At 44.2% G+C, this 25,128-nt stretch overlaps 1 protein-coding gene across 1 annotated transcript in view; it reads right to left on the bottom strand.

Moving 5' to 3' along the window:
• Kcnab1 (potassium voltage-gated channel subfamily A regulatory beta subunit 1) overlaps positions 1 to 25,128 on the bottom strand; it is a 242,741-nt gene that overhangs the window by 89,486 nt on the left and 128,127 nt on the right. The window contains exon 2 of the mRNA XM_059265427.1: positions 19,474 to 19,517. Within this exon, the coding sequence (XP_059121410.1) occupies positions 19,474 to 19,517 (44 nt within the window). The remainder of the gene's footprint in view (positions 1 to 19,473; positions 19,518 to 25,128) is intronic.

The following is a 25,128-nucleotide window of genomic DNA, read 5'->3' as shown; positions in this document are numbered from 1 at the left end:
GTATTTCTGCATCACCCATAGAATGACACACACTCTTTTAATGCAGACTCTTCTATTTCTATCAAAATAATAGAAACTTTCTTTCTTTAGTAATTATATGCAGAAATTTAACACAACATGGAGAACAAAGTGCAATGATCCTAACTCCTAATACCATGCAGATCTATCTTTAGTATCAGGAGATTCAATTTAATCCAGATGCTACATAGAGTCTGATGGTTAACTTTGATTATCTTCTTGATTAGATTAAGGGATACTTAGGCGATTAGTGAAGGGCTTTTTAGGATGTGTCCATGACGGAGTGTCTGGAGATGTTTAGACTGTGGAGGCTCTGCCATAATGAACGCACAGACCCTGTGACGGATTCATAATATGATGGCATTATCCAATGGGGGTGAAAGGTAGGAGGTTCAGGATGAAGGAAGGTCTGTGGGCATGTTTTTAAGGCCTCTATCCTTCTCTAACTTCCATATTTGTCTTTCCTCTGCTTTCTGGTCACTATGACATGCATTGCTCTGCTTGGATTTTTCCTTTCCCGCCACCATGGATGAGGCCTCTGAAACGGTGAGGACAAATGCATCCTTTCTCAGGTTGTTTCTGCTAGGCTTTCGATTTCGGTGACAATAAAACTGATCAGTGCAGAGTCATACTCCTTCCAAATGGTAGGCTATATTGAAAAGTTAATCTGGGTCTGAGAGAAGCCCAGAACAGCTCCTGGAACCTGGTCCCTAGAGACAAGCTCCTGTTGTCGGAACACTAGCGCTCCCACCCAAGGCTTCAGCACCGAGACAACGATATTATGAAAGCCTAATCTCATTGTATAGTGACAGAGTGAAGTTTCCCGGCACACAATATGGATAGCAATCTAGAAATTTAGATAGACAGATATCAAGAATATAAGCATTATATTTTTATTTTAACAGCCCCCCGTTGATCTCAAACACAGGATGCAAGCCTTCTTGAGACATTTTTACTTTCAACAAACTGCCAAATGAATTTTTTATCTCCAGAGAAGGTATAAAACCTGGCATCTGTCAAGTGTTTATGGAATGTCTTATGGATGTACAAATCAAGAGTGGCAGAGAAGATATGATCAATAGATAGAGATGAGAGACAATGTTTAATGAACTTTTTAAAATTGCCTGATCCTCTTTTTATTGACTCATTGATTGGAAGTGAGTTCATCAGAATGACTCCATTATTATTTTAGTTAGTGGCCACATGCCCAAGTGCACACCACTAGAAGGTTCTGGAGGGAGACCGGGAGGTTATCATGGACACAGGGAACTGTCATGGTAGAATAACACTAGCATAGGCTGTCTTAAAGCAGCATGGCCTCAGCTACTTCTTCTGATAGCTCCAGTGATCCTGACCATGGGAAAGAGGGGAGGTGCTCCCAGAGGGAGCACCAGGACTGAGAGCTGCCTGATGATGCTCCACTTTGGGTAGTTTTGAGATTGGTCAGGAATCTCAGGAACCACCCACTATGAGTGCAGAAGGTTTTGTCCACACAACTATAATAAATGTTTCTTTTAAAACATAGTTTACTAATTCTTTGGAAATTTTATACAGTGTATTTTGATCAAATTCACCCTCAACTCTTCCCCATAACTCTTTCCAGATTCACCCTCACCTCCCTGACCCCCTCTAATTTCTTGTACTCTTTACTGTTATTATTTCTTGTGTGTGTGTGTGTGTGTGTGTGTGTGTGTGTGTGTGTGTGTGTGTATTTAAATAACCCATTGGTTCTAATTTGTGCTGTGCATATACTACTGGGTCTGGGGATATCCACTGGAGTGTGGTCAACCTACCCAGAGCCACAGCCTTAAAGAAGAGCAATACTGAAGTAGCTCTTCTGTTAGGAGGGAGGACTCACAAACCTCTTCCCACTCCATGCTAGGATGTGGGTTGGCCTTGTTTTGTAGAGGTCTTGTGCAGCTGGTGTGATGAAGAATGGCTTCTAAAGGTAAGGTTAGATGGAGCACTCAGGGTCCCTTGCTCAGGACAGGGGCTCTGTTTGTCTTTTTATTACTGTCTCTAATCACGGAGCAGAGCTCAGCTTTGCAAATCAATGTTCTCCTCAGTTATAGGCAGCACATTATAAAATCATTTTTCTTACTTTACAACAACTCTTAAGGGCATGTTTACATTTTTCTTTTGGATACACTTCAAATTATGTCCATAGACAATTCATTAATTCATTCTTGAGACTTAGTTCATGCCTAAAACGGATAATGATACATATTCACTGTATAGTTGTGAGACCTAAATGAGATGATGAAGATGCCCACCAGTATTTTTGAACTTACATTGTACCAGTCAGTGTGGTATGGATTCTACAGATATCATGTCAGTTGAACATCATGACCACTCGGATCTGAGTTTGTGTATTGATAAGTGCTTGGGTCAAGAATTGAGTCTCAGCCCTTAGATTCCACAGCTCACACTGTTAAATGATTTCAGCCAATGTCTGAAGCACTCAGGTTGTAAACAAAGACTCACTGAATAGTATTTTCCTTCTTGTCTCCAGGGAGAAATTATTGGAAGCAACAGAAATTCTATAGGCAGATACTACTTCCAAGACTGCTGTGAAAGGCCCAGTCAGTAGAATATGCCAATTCAAGGCAAACCCAACTTAACAAAGCTCAAGGAGTAGTAATTTATTATGGATTATGAGCAGTATGAATAGCAAACATTAAAAGGATACTGCAATTTTCAAAGATTTTTTTTTTAAACTGGGGATCAAATGTAAATGAAAAATGAACACCTAATCCTCTACTTGCTTCTCACACTGGTGAGCAGAAGGGCACGTGCCTACTCTCTGGTGGGGCCTCTTGCATGCTGGGTGGGAAGCAAATCACTCTCAGATTGCCACACTTCCTCTTCTATCCAGCCATTGATGAGCAAGTGACTCAGGCAAGAAGGCAGGGCTGCCTCTCAGCAGGAAGCCAGGTTGGTGTCTTTTGTCCAGGTCAGCGAGCCTCAACTCCACCTCAGTAGGTCGGACCACCTGGGGAGCTGGTGAACTGCCCCCACTAGGGACCATGCTGTAGCTAGTCTGAGAAAAGGTCCAGACATAGTTGTTTTTGTCTGTTTGTTTTTATCTATCTATCTATCTATCTATCTATCTATCTATCTATCTATCTATCTATCTATCTATCTACCTATCTATAAATAAAGCTTTCCATGTGGGCGGTTTACTTAGAAGATTGGGACATTATGGGAATATACTCAATCCATCCATGAGAGAAACCGAAGTATAGGAAAAGAAACAGTAATAAAGTAAAGACTCATGTAGCAGAGAAGGGTGAAGGTGGTTTTGACCCCAAGCTGGAGATTGTAATGTCTTGGAGGGCCTTTAGCTTGACCAAATAGTTACAAAAGAGAATGACCCTAATGGGCTCATATGTTTGAATGCTTGGTCCACAGTTAGTAGAACTGCTTGAGAAGGATTAGATGGAGGAGGTACAGCCTTGTTGGAGGCAGTGTCTCACTGGGTGGGGGTGGGCTTTGGAGTTTCAAAAGTCCATGCCAGGCCCAGTGTCTCTCTCTGCCCGCTGCTTGCACATCAGGATGTAGCACTCAGCTACTTCTCTAGCACCACACCTACCTTCCTGCCACCATGCTCCCTGTTATGATACTGGGCAACTAAAACTGTAATCAAGTCCCCAATTAAATGTTTTCTTCTATAAATTGTCTTGGCCATGGTGTCTCTTCACAGCCGTAGATAATAACCAAGAGAAGTCTATTCCTTCGGCATTCTCTCTTTGGTTCTTTGACCTTCATTTTCCCAGTGCAAAAGTCCTAGTGGAAGTAATGACTACAGTAAAAATAGCTTAGCAGAAAAAAAAAAGATGGATAAAAAGAGCATCAGCACTCTTGTTTTCTGGGACAAGATCACAAGGGCCACTAGTGGGCTTATTTCTCTTGCCCTGTCCTCAGCTCCATGGCTTCAGTGCCTATTCATGGCACCTCCCAGGCAAAGCTCAAATGTGGATAAACCCAACTATCTGGCTGTTCATCATCTATAACAAAGATGCAGGATATGTGCTGGATGAAAGGTCCCAAGTTGTAGAGACGGACCCATTACCAGTCCTCCCTCTCTAGAAGTTGTTTGTCCTTAGCTCTCTGGTCTCATCATCCTCTTCTTTCAACCTCCCAGATAACTGACCCCTGACTGTGCACAGAAGAAGAATAAAGCTGAAAAACTCTAAATGCTTTCTATTTCCTGCTATAGACCCTACCAACTTCCTCGAGTGGAGAGGATTGCTGCTCGGCCTGATTGCCCATGAGCTGCTAGCTGCCCACTGCTCTGCTGGTCAACAATGGCCCACCTCCTCACCTATGGGTGCGCATCTGCACTGGGACCTTCATCCTGAGGGGCTACCTGATCCAGCTGCACACTGGCTTGTCCAGAGCTGGCCTCCCGCCCTGATCCATGTCTCTGCTGATGAAAATGATGATGATGAGAACCATCTCTAAGAAAACTACTTGCCCTCAAATTCTTTTCTTAGAACCCGCTTCATGTACACACAATGAACATACAGCAAGGCAGTGTCTTCTTCTGCTCCCTTTAGGGACGTTTCTCCCCAGGCTTATATTTCCTGCTTTCTTTGGATCCTATGCTTTGATTTTCTTCAGAGATGCCATTCCATCAGTTATCAGTACCCACCGATGCACTACTGTTGTTCTCATCAGGGTGCCTTGAATGCATCAAGGCTTTTTCATTTATTTCATGATGAACTAAAATTGTTACTGGTGTGTATGTGTGTGTGTGCACATGCAATTACCAGGGCGTGTGTGTGGAAGTCAGAGGACAATTTTTTTTTGGAAGTTCGTCTCCTTCCACTGTGTGAGTCTTAGGGATCAAACTCAGGTTGTCAGGCTTGCATGGCAAATGCTTTTACCCACATGAGCCATCTCAACCACCCATGATAAATTTTATAGTCATTTTCACACTTCCTATTTCTTCATATTTGACTTTTATTTGGTTACTTTTTATTTATCTTTGTTCTTCTCCTTTAAGAAGATAGCCAGAAACTAGTATATGCTCCATTCAATCTCTGGAACTTGACAACTTACTTTTTTTTTTAATGCTATTTTACACTTTTTTTTTTTTCCCGAGACAGGGTTTTTCTGTGTAGCTTTGCGCCTTTCCTGGAACTCACTTGGTAGATCAGGCTGGCCTCGAACTCACAGAGATCTGCCTGGCTCTGCCTCCCGAGTGCTGGGATTAAAGGCGTGCGCCACCACCACCCGGCTATTTTACACGTTTAAAAACATCCCAAGTACAGGCCTGATGGGGGATGTCTTCCTGTATGCTGTGAACATACGTTGCTCCCATTGGTTAATAAATAAGCTGCTTTGGCCTGTGGCAAGCCAGGCAGGAAATCCGAGAGAGAGAGAGAGGAAGAAGAAAGGCAGAGGCAGAAGAGACGCCAGCCCACCACCCAAGAAGCAACATGCCAGCAGACTGGTAATGCCACAGCCATGTGGCAAAACACAGATTAATAGGAATGGGTTAATTTAAGATGATAGAGCTAGCTAACAGGAAACTTAAGCCATTGGCCATACAGGTTGTAATTAATATAGGCCTCTGAGTAAATATTTTATAAGCAGCTGCGGGACCGTGGGGATGGGTGGGAGTGGAGAAACTTCTGGCTACACAGGCCCACCTGGCCCCGCTTGGTCTGGGTGGGTGGGTGGAAGACATCTTGAGGCACCAGGTGGGCGGGCACCATTATGACGAGCAACTATAAGGTGGAGAAAAGGGAGAGAAAGAGAAGCGGAATGGTTCATGTGCTGTGGAAAGACGGGGAACTGAAGAAGTGGAGGTGGTGAGGAGGAGGAGGATGTGGGTGGCCTGTACTGCCACCTGTGGCCATGGTGACTTCTGAGAGTCGTGATATCATTATGCCATGCTGATCTAAGTGACCTGTACTGCCACCTGGGGCCATGATGACGTCCAGGCCTGGACTGCTGCTGAGGACCATGTCTGGGTCTGTGGTCCTGCTGCAGCTGGGGTCTGTGTTAATGTATGGCCCATGTTGCCACCAAAAGACACAAGGTTGTCTGGGGTCTGGGCCACCACTTGAGACCATGTTGGTGTCCAAAAGCCATGCTGCCACCAGGGCCATACAGATTGGGGTGGCCTGTGCTGCCACCTGAGGCCATGGTGACATCTGGGTCTGAGATGGTACCAAGTGCCATGTCTGAGTCCGTGGCCCTACTGTAGCCAGGGTCTGTGCTAACATCTGTGGCTCCTGTTACCACCAACGGCTGTGCAGGTGTTGGAGAATAGGCCACCACCTGAGCTCATGTTGGTGTCCAAGGGCCATGCTGCTACAGGGCTACTAATCTAAGTGGCCTGAGCTACCTCCCAGGACCATGGTGACATCCAGGACTGAGCTGCTCTCTGGGTCAGTGGTCCTGCTGAATCTGGGGTCTGCGTTGATGTCTGTGGCCCATGTTACCACCAGGAGCTATTGCGAACCATGAGTACTGAAATTTGAGGGCTGTGCTGAGCTGGATCTGCCTTCACTGGGCCTGAGAGATTTGGCCCTGCCTATTGCTGGCTGCTGCAGCAGGAGAGCTGACCCTGCCCCACACAGGAGACCTGTGTGACCTGATGACCCCAGTCCTGAGAGAGGGGCTCTGCCCCTCACCTATGTGTGTGGGGTCAGTCCCAGTAGAGGCCTGCACTGACCAGCTCAGCTACTACCCACACCCACACCCAGTGCTTTGAGTTGGCCCATTCTAACATCTACCCCATCAATGACCTGACAGAATGTGTGAAGGGACTGATCCTGCAGAATCAGAGCTTCAGGATCTCCATGACTTGGGGCAACAGCAAGAAACCTGAGAGCTGTTTTGGTGAGTGTCCAGTATTGATGGTGTACCAAAAGCCAGAGGCCTTGAACCTGACCATTAACTCATTCCAATGAACAATTGCAAGTAAAGCTGTTTGGACAAAGGGTGTGCTGTGTGATACACTGCAGTTTCCAGTGCCACCAAGACAAATTGAAAGACCCTAACCCTTCAGGCTTACACCCCCAAGCCCCAGGAAATAAGGAACTAAAAAGAAAACTAGTTCCAAGGGCCACCTGACTCAGCCATTATTCAACCTGTAACAATGTAACAATGTAAAAAGATTTCTATTAAGAAATGTGCTCGACTGTGACTGGGATAGTTGCAGGTGTTCCAGGAAGGACCACTGTGACCTTTGTGTAAACTCCACTCCTGCCCTAATACCCCCCTTGAGGTTTCAGGAAGAATGTGCATGCGGACGTGACTGTACCCACTCTGTGATCACCCTGTGATCAGGCCATGCAATTGTATGGGAATTGTAATCTTGTGGGTTTTGTGGGTTTTTCCTTTAAAAGCCCTTATGGGCCTGCAGTAAGATGCGGCTCTTGCTCTTAGGAGCAGAATTTGCCCTTCTGTACAGAAGCTTCAATAAAACCCTCGTGCTGTTGCATCAACTGGACTGGAGTCTGGGTTCTTGGGGCACCCACTTGAGACCCTAAACTTTGGGGTCCAACAAAAGTGATGGGGAGGAGGGAAAGATGGAGGAGGAGTGAAAAGGGTGTGCTGTGTGACATCCTGCACAATGTCATCAAGACAAATGAAGAGGTGATGGAGCAGTGGGAAAATAGAGGAGGAGTGAAGTATTTTTTTAATTAATATTTTTATTTTTTTTAATTCTTAAATTTTCTTGATGATGAAATCAAGACGGCAAGAGTTAATCATGGCCTCCGTTTTCTGAAACCCTAAGTGGGAAGAGAAGCCGCATACTCAAATCATTCCAGTATCTAGTCGGGGCCCAAAGGCCATGTTGTTGAAAGGATTGGGACAGGATATAGAAGGAGCCTCTGATCAAGACTTTGTGGTCTGGAAAGCACCACTCCAGCCTAGAAAAGAGGGAGAACTGATGCATGGTGGCACAGCCTGTGTTTCTAGCATCCAGGATGCTGGGCGGGGGGTTGTGAGTTCCAAGTCAGCCTGAGCTACATAGTGGGCCCCTGTCTTACACAGACAGATACCTCCACTCCTAAACAAAACCAAAATGCCATGTTTTTATTTATCAGACTGACAGATCCTATTTATCACAAAAAATCTGGCAGCTCCCAGCAGCACTTGCTCCCTCCCACAGCATCGGGAGAGGTGACCACATACCCCATTTCTGCATCTTGTACCCCTTCTTTGTGCTGTGGCAGCACAATTTCAATTGCTCTTCTCACTCTCTCCCTGTCCTGGCTGCTTCCTACTCTTCTTGCCTGTTAGCCTTCCTCCAGAGTCTTCTGTGGCTTCCCCCACTCTGACACAGAGAGCCCTTGAGTCATTCTTATATTCCCATGGAGCCTTATAGTTCTCTGAGCACTGATCATACGTTCACGAATTCCATAAATGAGCATACACTGAGAATCACCTCTGTTCTAGGCACGTGCTCTGAATCAGGGATCAAATAGCAAACAAGTTATTCTGAAAGCATTACCATCAGCACACAGCATTTCAATAAGCAGGGGCGGCCTGTGGGGGCGCTATAGTCCGACAACCAGACCCCTTCAGTATAGACTGCGAGGACCTGCCCCTGTGGCCCTTCCTCCCACTTTCCCAGCAGAGAATCTGTTTGTTGGTCGTTCAGCCCACGTGCACACGGGAAGACGCACAATGGCCTGGACTCCCCATCTTATAGGATGCACTCAGCTCCTTCAGCCTCTAGCCTCAGCGAACTCTGGAGACAAGATACAGGTGGCACTTGCAGTTTCTTCTGAGTAAAGGCTGAAGGAGCAGCATGGTAGGGCCAGTGTGAATATGCATGGGAGGTAAGGTCAGAGACCAAGAAGGAAAGTGTCTGGAAAAAGCTTGTTAGAGTTCGGAGTGCCGGGTAAGCCTTTCATCTCCCTCGCTCCCTCTCTTCAGCCGCAAGCGGTCCCCACGGCTTGACTGTCAGCTCTAATTTAGCTTCTCCTCATTACCTCATCACCCATTTTCTATAATTACACGTTGGGCAGCTCCTCTCTTCTCATTTTAATTAGTTGTCAGATATAAAATGAGGCAGTATTTTCTGCTTCACTCTCATGGATGCCCTCCTCGGCATGTTCTCATTATCCAGGTGTTTGGGTGAGGCTTTTATTTGTAAATGAGCCACTAATCTCAGGGATCCTTCACGATTATTGGGAACATGTAGGCAAGAAAGTATTAAAAACCTGGCGTGGTAAAATGGCCCCGGAGGAAAGGCACTTGCTATTAAACTTGATGACCTGAGTGGATTCCTGGGTCTTAAATGTTGCAGGGAGAGAACGGCCTCTCCAAGTTGTCCTCTGTCACGGCCTCTCCAAGCTGTCCTCTGTCACGGCCTCTCCAAGCTGTCCTCTGTCCTCCACCTACGGTCATAGCAGGCACCCTCTTTCGCAAACATAACGTCAAAAATTTAAAAAAAAATAACATATTGAAGAGCCAAAGCTGGGGGCTGGAGAGATGGCTCCAGCAGTTAAGGGAACTAGCCGCTCTTCTGGAGGACCCAGGTTTGATTCCTAGCACCCACACGGCCACCCTCAACTGTCTGTGACTCCATTTGTAGGGGATCTAACACCTTCTTCTGGTTTCCATGGGCACTGCACACACACGGTACACAGAAATAAATGCAGGAAAAACACCCATCACATAAAACAAAAATAACATAAATCTTAAGGGGGAAAAAAAAAGCCAAGGCCAGAGAAATTGTCCACTGGGCAAACTGAGGCAACAGGAGGTGAATGTGGATTGACTCACTAAACTGAGCTTACCTCACGTTGATGAGAAAGTGAGAATATAGATATTTGATCACAGCTATTATCAACATAATAAAGACTCAGGGAAGCTGAATAAGAATAGAAGGTTCTACCTCATCATGGCGGTCATGTGTTCGTTATAGTCAACCATTATTTCCTCTCTTCAGAAAAGAGTCCTTTACATTTCTTCTGAGAATGCAGTTTCGGTGGTTTGTAGTAATTCCTTTTTTTAATTATTAAAGGAGATTTATTTTATTTTTAATTACGTGTAGATGCATATGTCTGTGTGGAGGTATGTTTGTGTGAGTGTAGGTACCCATGGAGGCAGAGGCGTCAAATTTGCCTGGAGCTACAGTTTGTTACAAGCAGTGGTGAGCTGCTATGTGGGTTCTGGAACCAAGTATGTACTCTTAACCACTGACCAACACTCCACGTCTGTTTATGGGGTACTAGGAATTGACCTAGGGTTTCATTTATGCTAGGTAAGCATTCTACCACAAAACCATAACCTCTGCTGGAGCAGTTCTTGGTTGTCTGAAGTCCTTTAGGAACTGGTTCATGGAAAGATACCACAGCCAATGAGATATGATGCTTGGCGCTACGGCAGCCATTTTATCACTCTGAGGTCAGCCTGATAATGGAAAAACCTTATAGAACTCAGTTTGATATCTCAAAAATGCCATATGAGTCTACTGTCTATACAGACCTGGAGAAATTAAGCATCTGGTCTAGAAATTTCTGTATTTTTGGAAGCTGTTTTTGCATTGCTTGGATCCAGGATTTTTGCTCAATTGTTTTGGAAAGTTCTTGATTAATTCATATTTGGTATACCTGGGAAGACCTGGGACTTTATTCATATCTTGAGCTGTGAACCCTATGGCATATGAACACTGACCCACAGGGCACCACTCAGGTTCTTACGCTGTCCTTCTAGAGATGGCTATCTGCAGCTGTCATTCCCTTTACTGAACATTCCAGAAGTACAACCCCCCCCCCCCCCCCCCCCCGCACTGTGTCAGAAGATGGCACCCCAAATGATTCCTCCAGTGCCTTTTCTTCACTGTTAAAGGAACTCAAGTGTGCTACTGACCAAGATGATTGAACCTGAATTTGAGTTTTTGTGCTGCAGAAGGTTTTGAAGAATAATCTCTATATAAACATAGAGTGAACAGTGGGATTTGAACTGTAGATATGCAACACATGCTGTGTCCAAGATGCTCAGTAGAGGAGTTATGGTGAAGCGCACGGTATCTAGGTAGTAGTGTACCAACAAGGAAAAGGCAAGACATCATTCAAGGCATCTGCACAAAACCCAAACCATCTCTGCTGGGTAGCATTCTGCCTTTGAATGTGTCCCAGTGAAAGTGTACCTGATCCTGGGTAGAAACAGATTCTGGCTCTGGTTACATCCAGGGACCAGTGAGGGTTGTTGCCCACCCCAATGCTGGATAGGGATGCCAAGACTCATTTCACATTCTAGCAGTTTCTAGCTGGAAGCCAGCTCCTGTCAGAAGTCCTGCTGAATCTAGTGCCCACACAACCTCTCTTGGAGCTGAAAGAGCCTCACATGTGATGCGACTGTGGCCTGGTTTCTTTTCTGTTGCTGTGATAAAACACCATGACAAAAACAGCCAAGGGAGGGAGGGCTTATTTCAGCTCACGGTTCAAGGGTACAGTCCATCACAGCTGGGAGGTCAAGGCAGCAGGAACCCAAAGCAACTAGTCATATGGAATCCATAATCAGGAAGCAGAGAGCCATGAATAGGAGTACTCATCTCTCTCTCTCTCTCTCTTCATTGTGTTCAGTCCAGGATTCCTACCCAGGGAATGGTCCCACCTACAGTTAAGATAGATTGTCCTACATCAATTAACCCGATCAAGATGATCTCTCGAGGACATTCTCAGAGGCTAACAACGTAGATAATCCCTCATAGGTGTGTACAGAGATTTGTCTCCTAGAGGATTCTAAGTCCCCTCAACTCAACAGTTAACAAACCATCCCAAACGCTGTCTTCTCAAGGAGGAAGCCAAGATGCAGGGACTGTTGGGTGACGGCAGTGGCTGTGTGTGCCTGTCTGCTGGGGGAATGATGATGACTGATCTTTATTATCAGGTTGACTGGATTGAGAGACACCTAGAGCATTAGTAAAGCACAGCTCTGAGTGTAGAGGACAAGGTGTCTCCAGAGATGAGTAGATCCTGTGGGGCGTGAGTGAATGCAGGCTGTTCCATTGATGAGCTAAAAAGTAGACCAATGGGAGGTGGTGGCTCTGAAAGGTGGAGCCTGGGGGCGGGAATCAGGCCTTTGGAAGCATGCCTCTGGGGCTGTATCTTGCCCTGGCCCCTTCCTGTTGTGATCCTCTCCATTTCCTGTTCACCACCGAGGAGAACAACTTCACCCTTCCTGCTGCTTTATTGTTCTGACTCTCCATGACACTGGGACAATGGAGCCAGGGGAAGTGAGCTGAACCTTTGAAACCGTGAGCAAAATGAATATTTTTTTCTTTAAATTGCCAGACATTTTTTTTTTTTTCCTTTTTCACAGCAGTGAGAGAAGTAAAACAAAGGCGAGGTTGGAAACATATGAGACTACCAGCTCTAGCACTGGCTTTGGGCAGGGGATGGGCTTTTCCTGAATCTGTTTTCCTCTTTTGTAAAAGAGCTGATGACTGCAAAGACTGAATCTCTCATAATGGTGTTGCTTTTTAGGAAAGCCATGTTTATAAGTCGTTACTGTTTCTGTCAATTGCCAGGTCATGGGTTCTGATTTTTTTCTTCTTCTTCTTGAATTCTCTCCTAATTGCTGTATGGAATGTCAGGCTACTATTTTTGTCCCTCAATTGTGTCTTTGGTCCTAATGGACTCTTTCAAGCAAAGGCAGGCGGTCAGTGGCATGCTTGTTCAGATGGATTCGGTTGTCAGCAATTCTTAAGAGCATTTTATCATTAACTATTCACTTAAGATCCCATTTGGATAAGGGGCTGGGGAGATAGCTCAGTGAGTAAAGCATTTGCTGTGTAAACACAAGGATCAGAGTTCAGCCTTCAGAACCTGCTTTAAAAGGCTGGGGGTGGGGCATGTGTGTTTGTAAACCCAGCACTGGGGAATGGAGACAGGTAGCTCTTTGGGGGCTCATGGGCCAGCCAGTGCAGCCTGCTTGTCAAGCTCCAAGTCAAGGAGAAACACCTGTGGATGACTCCTGAGAAATGACATCAGGAGTTGACTTCTGGCCTCCACACACAAGGCATACACATGTACCTGTACACACAAGCGCACCAACATGAACACATACCCACACGTACACGTACATGTCCTATTTTGTAAAAATAAAAGTACCTACTAATTTTTCTATGTATATGTCATGTTTTTGTTAGAATTTTCCAGGATGAGTGACAAGCCTAAATTGCTCTCATACATTTAATATTCATGTGAGTATTTTGGTCCCCTGATACTTCATTCTGTTCTCATTCTACAGAAAAATTGTTAAAATCTTTGAGGAGAGAAATTGCACTTTTAAAGGGTCTCTCAGGTGTCTGGAGGCACTTTATAAACGCTTATAACTGTTGTTATAACATTAGGTGGGGTGGCTAGTTTATCGTGCCCTTACTTAGCGACAGAACTGGGAATCATGAAGGGTGTCATAAAAATAATCCTATCCATGTTAAATGTTTAATGTCATGTGCTCCTGGTGCCAAAATATTTAAGTACAGTGCGAGCATCTCAAAGGCAGAGGGAGATGAGCCAGCAGAACATTCTGCACACAAGCAATGCATTAGAAAGAGGCCCCAAATGCCGAGTTGTAAGATCTACTGCTTGTACTCTCGAAATCTGCTGTGGTTAGGCAGGGTAGCGGCCCGGACGGGAAAAGCTGAATGGCAGGGTGTCAGCTCACTGATCTACCTCAGTAGCCTCCTCAAGCTCTGGGTGCCACAGAAGCCCTGAGGTTATTCCAGACTGGATTTATTCATTTTTCTATCGGTTTCTTCGACACCAGTAGGTCTTGATGGCTGTGGGCAGAGCATTTACACAACGTCCCTGCTAACGCTGTCTCTGGGTGCGATTCGCCTCTTCTTCCTACGTTTTCCCGAGCAGGACTGTGTTTCTGAGTTGTATCATTACTTCATCCTCAAGCCACCCTACCATTCTGCTCCTCTTCTATGAGTTCTTCATCTGCCAGGAGAAAGCTTGGCAGGCAAGAAGCTTCCAGCAACTCCTCAAGTAGAGAAGAAGGCCGGAGCTGTCACCTTTAACTATGACCTTTAAAGCATTTCAACAAGTGATACCTGTAGTCTTTTGATTGCCTGGAAGTGTCCACGCCTAACGTCCAAAGTCTCAGTTGAACACGGGCCATGACTGAGATGACATCTCAGGCTTAAGCAGTAAAGCCAACTCACTGATCTGACAGCTGGGGTCTGTGGAGCCCGATGAAGTACCTACGGCTGGTGCTGTATTCCTCTTGTGAATATTTTGCCTTTTCTCCCTTACAGAGGCAGCACAGACACATCCTGAGAGAGTGTCTTGCCATCACCTGTTTTGAATGAAGCCCATCAGCCTCGTGAACTGCTTTGTTTTTTCCTACTTTTTCTTACACAGTGTCTTATCACAGGTATTCAGTCTCTAAGCTCTTGAAGCTCAAATTGGTATTTATTGCTCTTAGATCAGACTCATTTCAAAGTTCACAAAACTAAATGGTTCATACAGGTTGAGTTCAAACAAACAAAACAAGCAAACAGAAAAACAAGCAAAACCAAACAGACAGACAAACAGAAATATATTGCAGTCCTCTCTCTAGAGTCATATTTGACATTTTGGGGGGCTCCTTAATTTCTTACAATCTTTGTTTGAATTTTCCTAATTTTTTTTCTTTAAAAAGTTTAAAGGTTATATGTATTTATGTGTGTGTGCATTGTGTGTGCAAATGCGTGTGTGTGTGCACATGTATATATCATGGTGCACGTGTGGAAGTGAGAATAACTTGTGGGAGTTGGTTCTCTCCTTCCAACACGTGGCTCCCAAGGATAAAACCTAAGTTGTGAGGCTCTGTGGCCAGTACCTTTACACACTGAGCCATCTTGCCACCCTCCTCTTTTTTTTCTGTTTTGAGACAGGGTCTCATGTAGCTCCCTCTGACTTTAACATTTCTAAGTAGCAGCAGATGACCTTGAACATCTGATCCTCCTGCCTCACTTCCCAAGTGCTGGGATTACAAGTATTCGCCACGATGACCAGAGCATATTGAGCTTCCTATGTGCCTGTTGACTAGACTATTTTTCTCGACAGATACCAACTTTATGATAATTGGTCAATATTTTTTACATCATAGTTCTAAATACATCTATATGTGGTGTGTGTGTGTGTGTGTGTGTGTGTGTGTGTGTGTGTGTGTGTTTCCTTTCTCTTTTTGAGTGTATGTATGTGTTTATAGCATACCCGCATGTTCACACATGTGTGGGTGCACTTCAGTTTGCAGGCTCACATGTTTGTGTGTCTATGTGGAGGTTGGAGGTTGATGTCAAGTGTCTTCCCAGCTGTTCTCTATCTTGTATGTTGAGGCAGGATCTCTGACTGAATCCCAAAGCTTGCAATTTTGGATAGTCTGGCTAACCAGCTTGCTTCAGGGAGTTCCTGTCTCCACCCCCTCAGGCTGGGATTGCAGGCAGGCTGCTCTGCCCACATGGCTTTTACATGGGTTCTGGGCATATGAACTCTAGTCCTCATGCTTGTGTGTCAGACATTTTACCTGCTGAGCCATCTTCCCAGCTGATATTTTCTTAATTTACTGTATTTTAAATCTCATGCCCCTGAGTAGTTTCTTTCAATAATGTATAATGATTTACCATAAGCACATTCTCAAAAAAACCTAGCGACGATTAATTAATCTTTATTGTCAAATTTGGAGACGTTGTAGTCACCTAGGAGACATGTCTCTGGGAGTATTTGTCTGCAAGAACATTTCCAAAACAGTTCTAATTAAAAAGGGGAGAACCGCTCTTCATGTGGGTGGCATCCTTCCATGGTCTGGGGTCTAAGAATGTAAGCCAAATAAAAGCATTCTTCCCCCAGGTTGCACTGGGCCATGCTGTTTCACTACAGCAAGAGAAAACGAGCTAACACAGCCCCAGGCCACCCTCCCTCTCTGCCACGATGGGTCATTCCAGGCAAACTACAAACCAAAGTGGACCCTTTCTACACTGTTTCTTCTTGTCAGATATTTGGTCCCATCAGGGAGAAACGTGACTGATACAGATTATTGGGTCTGAAAGGTTGGGAAGTTGGCATATGAGATCTGACCATTCAGTTAACAGGCCTTCTGAACCAGTTTAAAGGAAGAACGCTGAAGATTTTGAAGCTATAAGCTACAGAAGTGCTAGAGTTCTATTGTCAAAGAATAATGGACTATTCTGGGATGCGACAAGAACATTGGCAGAAATGTGGACAGCAAAGAAGAGGCATGTAAAGTTTCAGAAGAGAACAAGGATTCTATTGGAGGTTGGACTAGAGGCCATTTATGTTATAGTCTGGATATATATGAATATATTCTTCCAGAGTTCCAAAAACTTTCATAAAACTGAATTAAATAGTTATGGATTAGCTGGGTGTAGTGGTGCATGGTTTTAATCCCAGCACTTGAGAGGCAGAGGCAGGTGGATCTCTGAGTTTGATACCTGCTTGGTCTACATAGTGAGCTCCAGGACAGTAAGACCCTGTCTCAAAAAAAGAAAAAGAAAGTTACAGCCTAAATGGGAGGAAATTTCATGACTTCATTATATCTAGGCTGAGTCAAGGTTACTACTCACTATTCTTAGTCATATCTACAGTGACAGGGACAGAAAAATATGAAAAATGTGCAGTTTAGCAAGGAAATGAATCTGAGTACGTTTAAAGTTATAGGCAAAACAAGTGAAAAGAAAGCCACTATAGTTGTTATAGAGATCAGCATTATTTAAAGTCAAATCATGAGCTCTTCCTCAGGACTAGAACTTAGAGCATCCTGGGACAAGACCCTGCCCATTAAAGGCTCCATCTTGTGAAAAGACATTCATTTGACAGTAGAGAACCTGAGCTAAGAAGTCTACTGAAGGCACTTCCTACCCAAAACCAACCCCCTAGGAAAGTTTGTCCTGGTTCAGCTCCTGACACACAGTAGCTATGGTTGTGATAGAAGAGGGTCAGATTGTATCTTGAGCCAGCACAGAACCTGGCAGCAGCTTCTGGATGTTGCTGGGTGTTGCAGACATGCAAAATGTAGCAGTTAAAGGGTTATGGGGGCTTGCAACCAACTTCCAGAAAGCCTCTGAAGTCAAGCAATGTGTGGCAGGTTCAGATTCCTCCAAGGAGAACCTTGGAGGCTACTGCATAAAGCTAGAATCTAAGTAACAATGGGGAACCCAGGATGCTGGCAGTACCAGGACAGGGGTCTAACCGCTGCAAAAGTCCCCAAGCTGATCCGTGAGATACCACTCACGTTACAGATGGCAGAGCTAGAACAGCAGGGCTACCCAAGGCCCCTGAGGTCCGGATGACTTCATCATGCATCCCAGGTGCCAGACACACATAAGAATGTATTAGATTCCAGACCAGACTTCTCAGGCTGCAATAACAGAAGCAGCCCTTTGCTGTCTGACAATGTCTACTGAGACCATTGTCTGCGAATCTCTAACTAAGACCTCTAAATGTCAGGATTCTCACAAGGGAAATGAGTTTACACAAAAGGGGTATTAGTGGGCACACATCCTGCTCCCTATCCTCTTTCCTGCCTCCTTCCTGGGAAGCACCCCTTTTTTTTGAGAGCTGTAAGAAGAGACCCCCATTCCTGCTGTGTTGCCTGTCTCTGGTCTTGGGACTTCAACCCCCTCAATGCCTCTCCCATGCTGTCATCCATCTGCCAGTCCATGGTGTTAATAGTGCTTCTGAAAACTCCTTACTCCTAACAACCCATCTCAGTGTCCCCCTTGAACCCACATGTGCGATCTTTCAATATGGAGTTGTAGGATTTAGTGTGTCACATGTTGGCCCTTGTTTTCCTTTCAATGTCACCATTTCTGTCTTTTGGGATGGGAATGTTTATTCTGTGCTATGGTATTTTAGAAGTATTAACTTTCTTTTTCTTACCAGGGCTCACCATCAAGAGACTACCTTGAATCTTAGCGGGGGACTTTGAACTTTTGAACAACGGTGGAATTGTTAAGATCTGGGAGGACTCTTGCAGCTGAACAACTCTGTATTATGAGAGGGCCGTGGAGGAGGAGACATTCAGGAGGAGGGTGGAAGGTGATAGTTAAAATTGATGTTTGGGGTATCAAATTGACAAGGCATGGATTTGTGGTGATTCATTTTCATTGTCAGCTTGACAAGGTTTGGAATCACCTGTGCTACCATCTGATGCGTCTGTGAGAGCATTTCTAGAGAGGTGAATGCATGACACCATTCCATGGGTCTCAGTGAATAAAAATAAAAAGGAGAAACTGAACTGAACACCAGTGCGATGGGGGAAAACAGTTCAGAGTTTCCTCCATCTTGTTGAGGCCATTCCAAGTTTAGCTAGAATCTGACCTCCTTGATGGAATCCCGTGGAAGGTTACCCAACTCTCTTCTAGAAACCCCAGGTCAGGATGTCCTAGCTAACTTATCTTAGCCATTGTTAAAACTGCTTGTGCGGAACCTCCTCCAGCTAACCGCTCTCTTAGCTGCCTGTTTTTGCAGAACCCCCCTCAGACTGGCTAACCGCTTATCTTAGCTTTGGTTAGAACTGCTTGCTTCAATCTGCTTACTGTGTGAAGCACCTCTGCCCCCTGCAGCTGCTGGATGAGATGCCTGGACAAGGCCTCTGCCCTTAAAAACCCAGTGTTCTGGACACTTGGGACCACACCTAGGTCCCTGAACACCTGGGTGTGGTCCCAGTCATCTGGAATATAAAGACTTTTGATTGGCCATGTACTATAGACACAGTGGTCCTATCTGTTGAGCTCCCAGTCATACCAGCATACATCTTTCTTTCCTTCCTGACTTTAGACACAACACCATATTCATACTACATTTTGCCAATTATACAATGACACAGAATAAATATTCCATTCCAAAAACGTGGCCCCACCCCCATTTTATTCAGTTCAGGACTGGCTGCCAGGGAATGGTTCCATCTACAGTTAAGATGGGTCTTCCCATGTCAACTAGCATAATCAAGATAGGAATAATCATAGGAATGCCTAGAGGACCATCTCCCTTGTTCTAGATTCTGTCAATTGACAACACTTTGTGTGTGCATTATCTCAGTTTGCACCCAATAATTTGAAGTAGGTTTTTTTAAAGCACGTAAAGTATATAACAATATCAGGAAATAAGTGAAGAAATTAGTCAAGGGAAGTAAGAATAGAATGGTAGGTAAACTGAAGGCAGGCCGAGGTAAGCATATGTGTATATGTTTACATCTTGCACACTAGATAAGTAGGAGAGGTACATGGTCCTCCTCCTCTGAGACTGCTTTCTGCTTGAGGTAGAAGATGAATGAACATGATGGGTCCTTGGGTCTAGACGGGGAGATGGGCATGCTGGACAAGAAAAGGTCAGAGGGGAAATGGGCAAAGCTGGCCAGTCTCCTTCTACTGAGATGGAACCCTGACCTACATCACAGTCACTGTCTGGTATCTCCTCAGTCTCCCACCTTCCCACCCATCCCCCCAGTAACACCATGAGTACTTACCAAGACCCAAGCAAGAAACTCTGAGTCCTGATTTCCCAAGATTCCTAGAAGAAAAGCAAAGCAACACATAGTTATCACTTCCACCTGAGAAGGAGCCCACAACGTAACCCTGAATATTATCTTTCTTGACAAGAGCTGAGACAGAGGACAGTGTCCCCGTAGCCTTGGGAAGCTCCTCTCTTTCTTTGCTATTTTCATTGAATCTCTGCTTCATTTTGTCATTGAGAAACTTAAAATCTTCTAAGGCTTGGCCTAAAAACAAAGTGTCCCCCACAAAATGAAGCTTTTTCAATTTTAAGTTGTCTCTATTAATTTGATTATACATTTACTGTCTCTCTCTTTCCTTCTAGAATGTGCATTCTTCCAGAGCAAGGGGATTTACCTTCTTCACTAACCAACTGTCCATCATTTATCACAGACATTCTACAGCATATGCACTTAATAAATGTTGACTTGTTGACTTAATGACTTCTAAAAGACAAGGAAAACCACCTTTACTGTAATCTATTTTTATACAAGTTTGCAGAAAATTAACACAGGAAGTTCTGATAACCCTTTAAAGAAGGAGTCTTCTTTTATTTCTTAACATTTTTTTTAATCCCTGAAAGTTCATCAAGGAAAAGAAACATAGTTTTATGATTTCACATAGAGATGGAACCAGGTGTTGCAGCTCTCGTATACCTATAAGTCTTTATGGACATCCAAAACCAACCCATTTCTGTCCTCTAACTAGTACTTCTCAGAGAAGACATCAGATTCTCAACCAGTAAATGTCTCACAGAACCAGTGTGCAGATCAAACCAAGGAGGCAAAGCTGAAGCAATTACAACTTTGGGGAAAACAATTGTTCCTTTTTTCTGACCACACACTGTGCAGCTCCCTCTCAACTTCTGCTCCAGAGCAATACCCTGGTCCCTTCACCAGCTGGTTCTCCTCTTTGTAGGCTGATTTGGTTTCTTTTTGAGGTAGTAATCAGTGCTTTCATTTTTACACTGTGGTTTTTTTCCTCTTGCTTTTCATTGTCTATACAATGTCACCAGGTGACACATGTAATTTCATAGCTAGTCAAATATTTATCAGAATGCAGAATTGAAAGACCCGGGGCTTTGACCCATTGTTACGTTAGCTGAGTGACCTTAGGAAAAAGCTTCTGGGGTTTGATTTCTTCATTAGTAGGATGGGATGTTGGTGTCTGTGGCATTCGTTTAGTATTATTTCTATGTGGATGGAATCTGATTAACTATGATAAAGTTATACAGTAAGAAAGGACAGGGAGGTCAGTGCTTCCTGACTGCTGACCTCTAACAGACATGGTGTTGAATTTTCCCACATTATTTGGATATTTGCCACCAGAAGGAACCTTGCACACAAGTACATGTGAAACGTGTTTTTGAACTACTAGATAGGAGAGAGGTAAATGGATATCTTTCATGAAAAAAATTTCATAAGACATTGCTCTTTGATTTGTGTGTGTGTGTGTGTGTGGGGGATCATTAGGTGTGCAGCTGGAAGATCTTCCTCTGTAGTCTGAAAGTCTGCTTGTTTCCAAAGATGGAAACGTAGAGCAAAAATAGTTTAACAAGGAGAACAAAAACCACAGCATTCAAGATAAAACAAAACAACAAGAAAAATGTAAGTGAATACTCGAGTCTTCCAGGTAAGACACCCAACACCGATGAGGAAGTAAATGTTCAATGAGAGGTCACTGTGCTCCAGGCACAGCTTTGGGACACAGTAGGGGACAAGGCACAGCTCTCTACTTTGCAAAAACCCAAAGACCAAGGAGGGACAAGGTGGAGCACAACATGTCATCACAGTTCAGTGGTGTGTGCCCCGTCACGGGAGTCTTAGGGAGCATGGGGTGGGCACTCTGCTTGTCATGAGGAAACAGATCTAGACAAGGCTTCCTGTAGACCTTTAACAGCATTTAGTCATTTTGAGAATAATATGGAGGGGAAATAGCAATGTAAAACAAACAAGATAACAACCAACCAACAAGGCAAAGCAGAACAAAGCAGCTTGAAGGCTCAGTCTGTATAGACTGGAGTTCTCCAACAAATTCAAAAATGGCAAGTTTGTGTGACTGAACACTTTCTTAGTGAGAGCTTCCCACCCAAGGCAGAGAACTGCCCTATTTTCCCTTTGATCGTGACGTAGGACAATTAGTGATCAGTCAGGATGGGAAACTGGACTAGAGAACTGTCAGCAAAAACAAGTTGCCAAATAGCAAGAAGTCACCACAGCTCATCCCCTTTCCATTGCTATTTACACACAGAGGGCAGCCTTTCTGAGATAAAGAAATGTGGAACGTAAGGGAAGTTTAATGACAGACAGATGCTGATCCAGTGGTCACAGGCCCCATCTGAGCTTTAGTGTTTTTGTGTCTTTCAACACTTTAATCTCTGGTACGTTCTCTAAATATTTTCTTTTTCTACAGAGAATGGTTACTAAACTTGTGGGGTCATTTTAAAGTGGAAGACATTTTTCATACTTTAGAGGTTTCTGAGTCTTTCAATATATTGCCCTTACTTTGTCTATTTTCAAGATGGGTACCACATAAATAAATCAATCTTGACACATGATGATGCTACGCACTTTGCAGATGGAGAGGGTGGAAGGAAAGGCCACTCATGTAGGGCATGAAATCCCAACCCTATTGCAGTTATACCAAGTGGCGCAACGGCCTTTTTCCTGACTTTGTCCATCAATGTGAGTCAGAAATGTGGCAGTGACCAGCTACCCTGACCCATTTAAACCTTGCTAGATGACAGAAGCCCAAACACTGATACATGTGACACAATGAGTCCCAAATGTGCCCTTCGGTTCTTTGTGTATGTGGCTACAACATCCAATCACCAAGCGCATCACTCACTCTCAACTATAACGCATTGCCTGGATCCATTCTGTTACCCAGGTAGAATCTTCACAAGCCCATCATGATCTTTGGTGACATGATGTAGCCAAATGACTCTATAAGATTTCATTTTATTTCTTAATTCCTTAGCATTTGTGAGTGAGGCAACAGAGACTGTCTTAAAGCACATCGGATTTCCAACTACCTCGAATTCCTTCTCCATTTGATCCAAAATAGTCTTGCCGCACAGGCTTCCCTGTTTTATCTGTGTCAGATACGCCTGAAGGAAGTCTCACCATGTTCATTTTTAGTATCTGTTCTCGTTCGACTCAAAAATAAAAGCTCCCCCTTCCCAGGTGAACCCGAAATGCTCTGCTGCTAATATTAGAAATGAATGACATCAATATGGGGACACGGGGCACTTGGTTCTGTCAGTCAGATTTTTGGAAACCCTAAAGCTTAAAGCCTCAGTGAAGTCTGGCTTGTGGAGGACCGGAAAGTTTATTTCTGCTTTCTTTTGGGAGGGAGCTGTCCACTCGGCAAACGCACGGCCGAGCCTCCTCTCTTGCACTGGTTAATGCCTAGTATTGTTTTATGGTGCACCAGGCTCTTTTTGCTCCGAAGGCAATAATAGAATAGTGTGAACTGAAATGGAGTGTCATCTCTGCGTAGTAGCGCATGCCTTTCTCCTGTTCCCAGTTCTTTTGAAATCAGAGATGCTAAAAGCAGAAGGTTAGCAGCCCAAATGTGTTGTTTTAAATTGCCTGCTTCTGGATAAGTGTATCTTGGATATTATTATTCACAGTTTTAAACTGCTAGGAAGAGAGGAATAGCTAGCTAAAATATGTACCTTGCATTTGACCAAGCATATTGTCTGACAAAATCCCCAATTTAAAGGATGTCACAGCAGGGACTGACTGAAAGCATATGTAAGAGGCTCCAGTGGCTGTGTAGGTGGTGGACACAAGTCGGATCTGACCTGGTTTTCTTGTGGCCAGAACACTACACTGATCATGACGTCATTTGCTATCTCTATCTCAACATGTCCCTGACCCTCCACACTCTGCAATGTGCCATGTCTTACCTGGAAATTACTAAGCAAGTTTATTTTTTCAAAATGTACATTTAACTTTTCTTAAAACAAAACAGAAATAAAAACCAGAATCCAAATTGTATTCATTTGTCAAGGTAGTGAGGGTAATATGGTACATTTCTGTGTTGTGAATGTGACTACAGTTGATGAATAGGAGCCGTGAGCTAGGCTTGGAGGAGGGGCTGAGTAGTAGGTACTTACGTCATAGGAAGGGAGATATATAGTAAACTGAACTGACCATTTGATTATGTTGTACTAAAATAGCTTTGGCCTGTGGATGTCTCTACAACTTGAGCCTTTGCATGATGAATCTGCAGCCAGATGGTATATAAACTCACTGAAAGCATAACTTAAGTATATACTTTGGTAACGAATATCTGAGTCTTAGACAATCACAAACTGTCAACTGATTAGACTGTGCTCAGATAAAGAAAACACAGATCAGTCTTGGTGTTAGCCGTTTGCCAAGCCACTGCCCGGTCCCTCACTCTGTCTTAGTGATGCTTGCCCACGTCGCAGAATACAATTTCCTAAACTCTCTGGTTTTGAGGGCTGCCTGACTCATGAATTGTTATTTGCTCAGCTAAGCGCTGTAAATTTTTTCTAAAGTTCCTAACACTTATAAGAGTAAATAAAACAGAGAGTGTGATCTAAATTTAAGATTGTGGGGTAAAGTCTAGAGGCCTCAACCCTGCATGAAGAAGGACAGGCAACTAAGAATGCTGAGAGGGGGAGAAAGCGTGTTCCAGAGAAGAGCACACTGATGGTTACCCAATACCAAATGGTCAGCCCTGAAAACATACATACAAGTGACATTATACAGACTGAACAGGTTTTGTGTGTGTGTGTGTGTGTGTGTGTGTGTGTGTGTGTGTGTATGTACGTATGCCTGTGTGTGTATGTATAGACATATATGAATGTAACAACAATTAATGAAAAAGAGTCCATGGATTTGAAAGAGAATGGGGGGTGTGCTGGAAGGAGGAAAGAAAAGGGAGAAATGATGTAATTATAATCTCCAAAAAAAAAAAAAAAGATTGTGATGTGGTGGAAGATTGCCCAGTTGGGGCAGCCAGGAAGAACATTTTTAGGGAAGTGACATTTAAATCTAGAGCCAAAGAGCTCAATGGATAAAGCAGGGACTAACATTCTAGGCAGAGTGAACAGCATGTACGAGGGCTCAGACTGGAAGTGGCATTGAAGAAGTAGACGTCCAGCGCAGTAGAAGAAAAGAGTAACCCCAAGGGAAGAGTGACTCCAGATGAGTGAGTGGAGAAGCCAGATCTAACAGAGCCTTCCAAGTTAGGGTGTGGGCTAGGGGTTTGCTCTGCGTGAGTAACTCCTGAAAAGCATAAGCAGGGAAAATAGGTCAAAGGGAGGCGTGAGAGGAGCTAGGAGGCCAGTCAGGTGGTGCTGATGAGAAGTGATGGTGTCAGTCAGATTTACAGCCATAGGACAAGGGAGCCTGCAGATGCTTGTGGGTAGAAACCTGTGGGACTAATTGTTTGATTAAATGTAATGATGAAAAAAAGGATTAAGGGGCCATTCTCGGGCTTCTGACTTGACAGCCAGGTAAAGAGGGGGTGTTTTTCATTGAAGCAGGGTGCTTTTCACTTTGCTAGACTTTATTGGAGAAACAGAATATCTTTAAGCTACCGTAGGACACATGGGATTGGAACACCCATGAAGCATTCAAGTGACTTAGTTG

Source organism: Peromyscus eremicus, chromosome 6, assembly GCF_949786415.1.
Source record: "Peromyscus eremicus chromosome 6, PerEre_H2_v1, whole genome shotgun sequence".
Classification (NCBI taxonomy): Eukaryota; Metazoa; Chordata; class Mammalia; order Rodentia; family Cricetidae; genus Peromyscus; species Peromyscus eremicus.
This window is presented reverse-complemented; position numbering and strand designations above follow the sequence as displayed.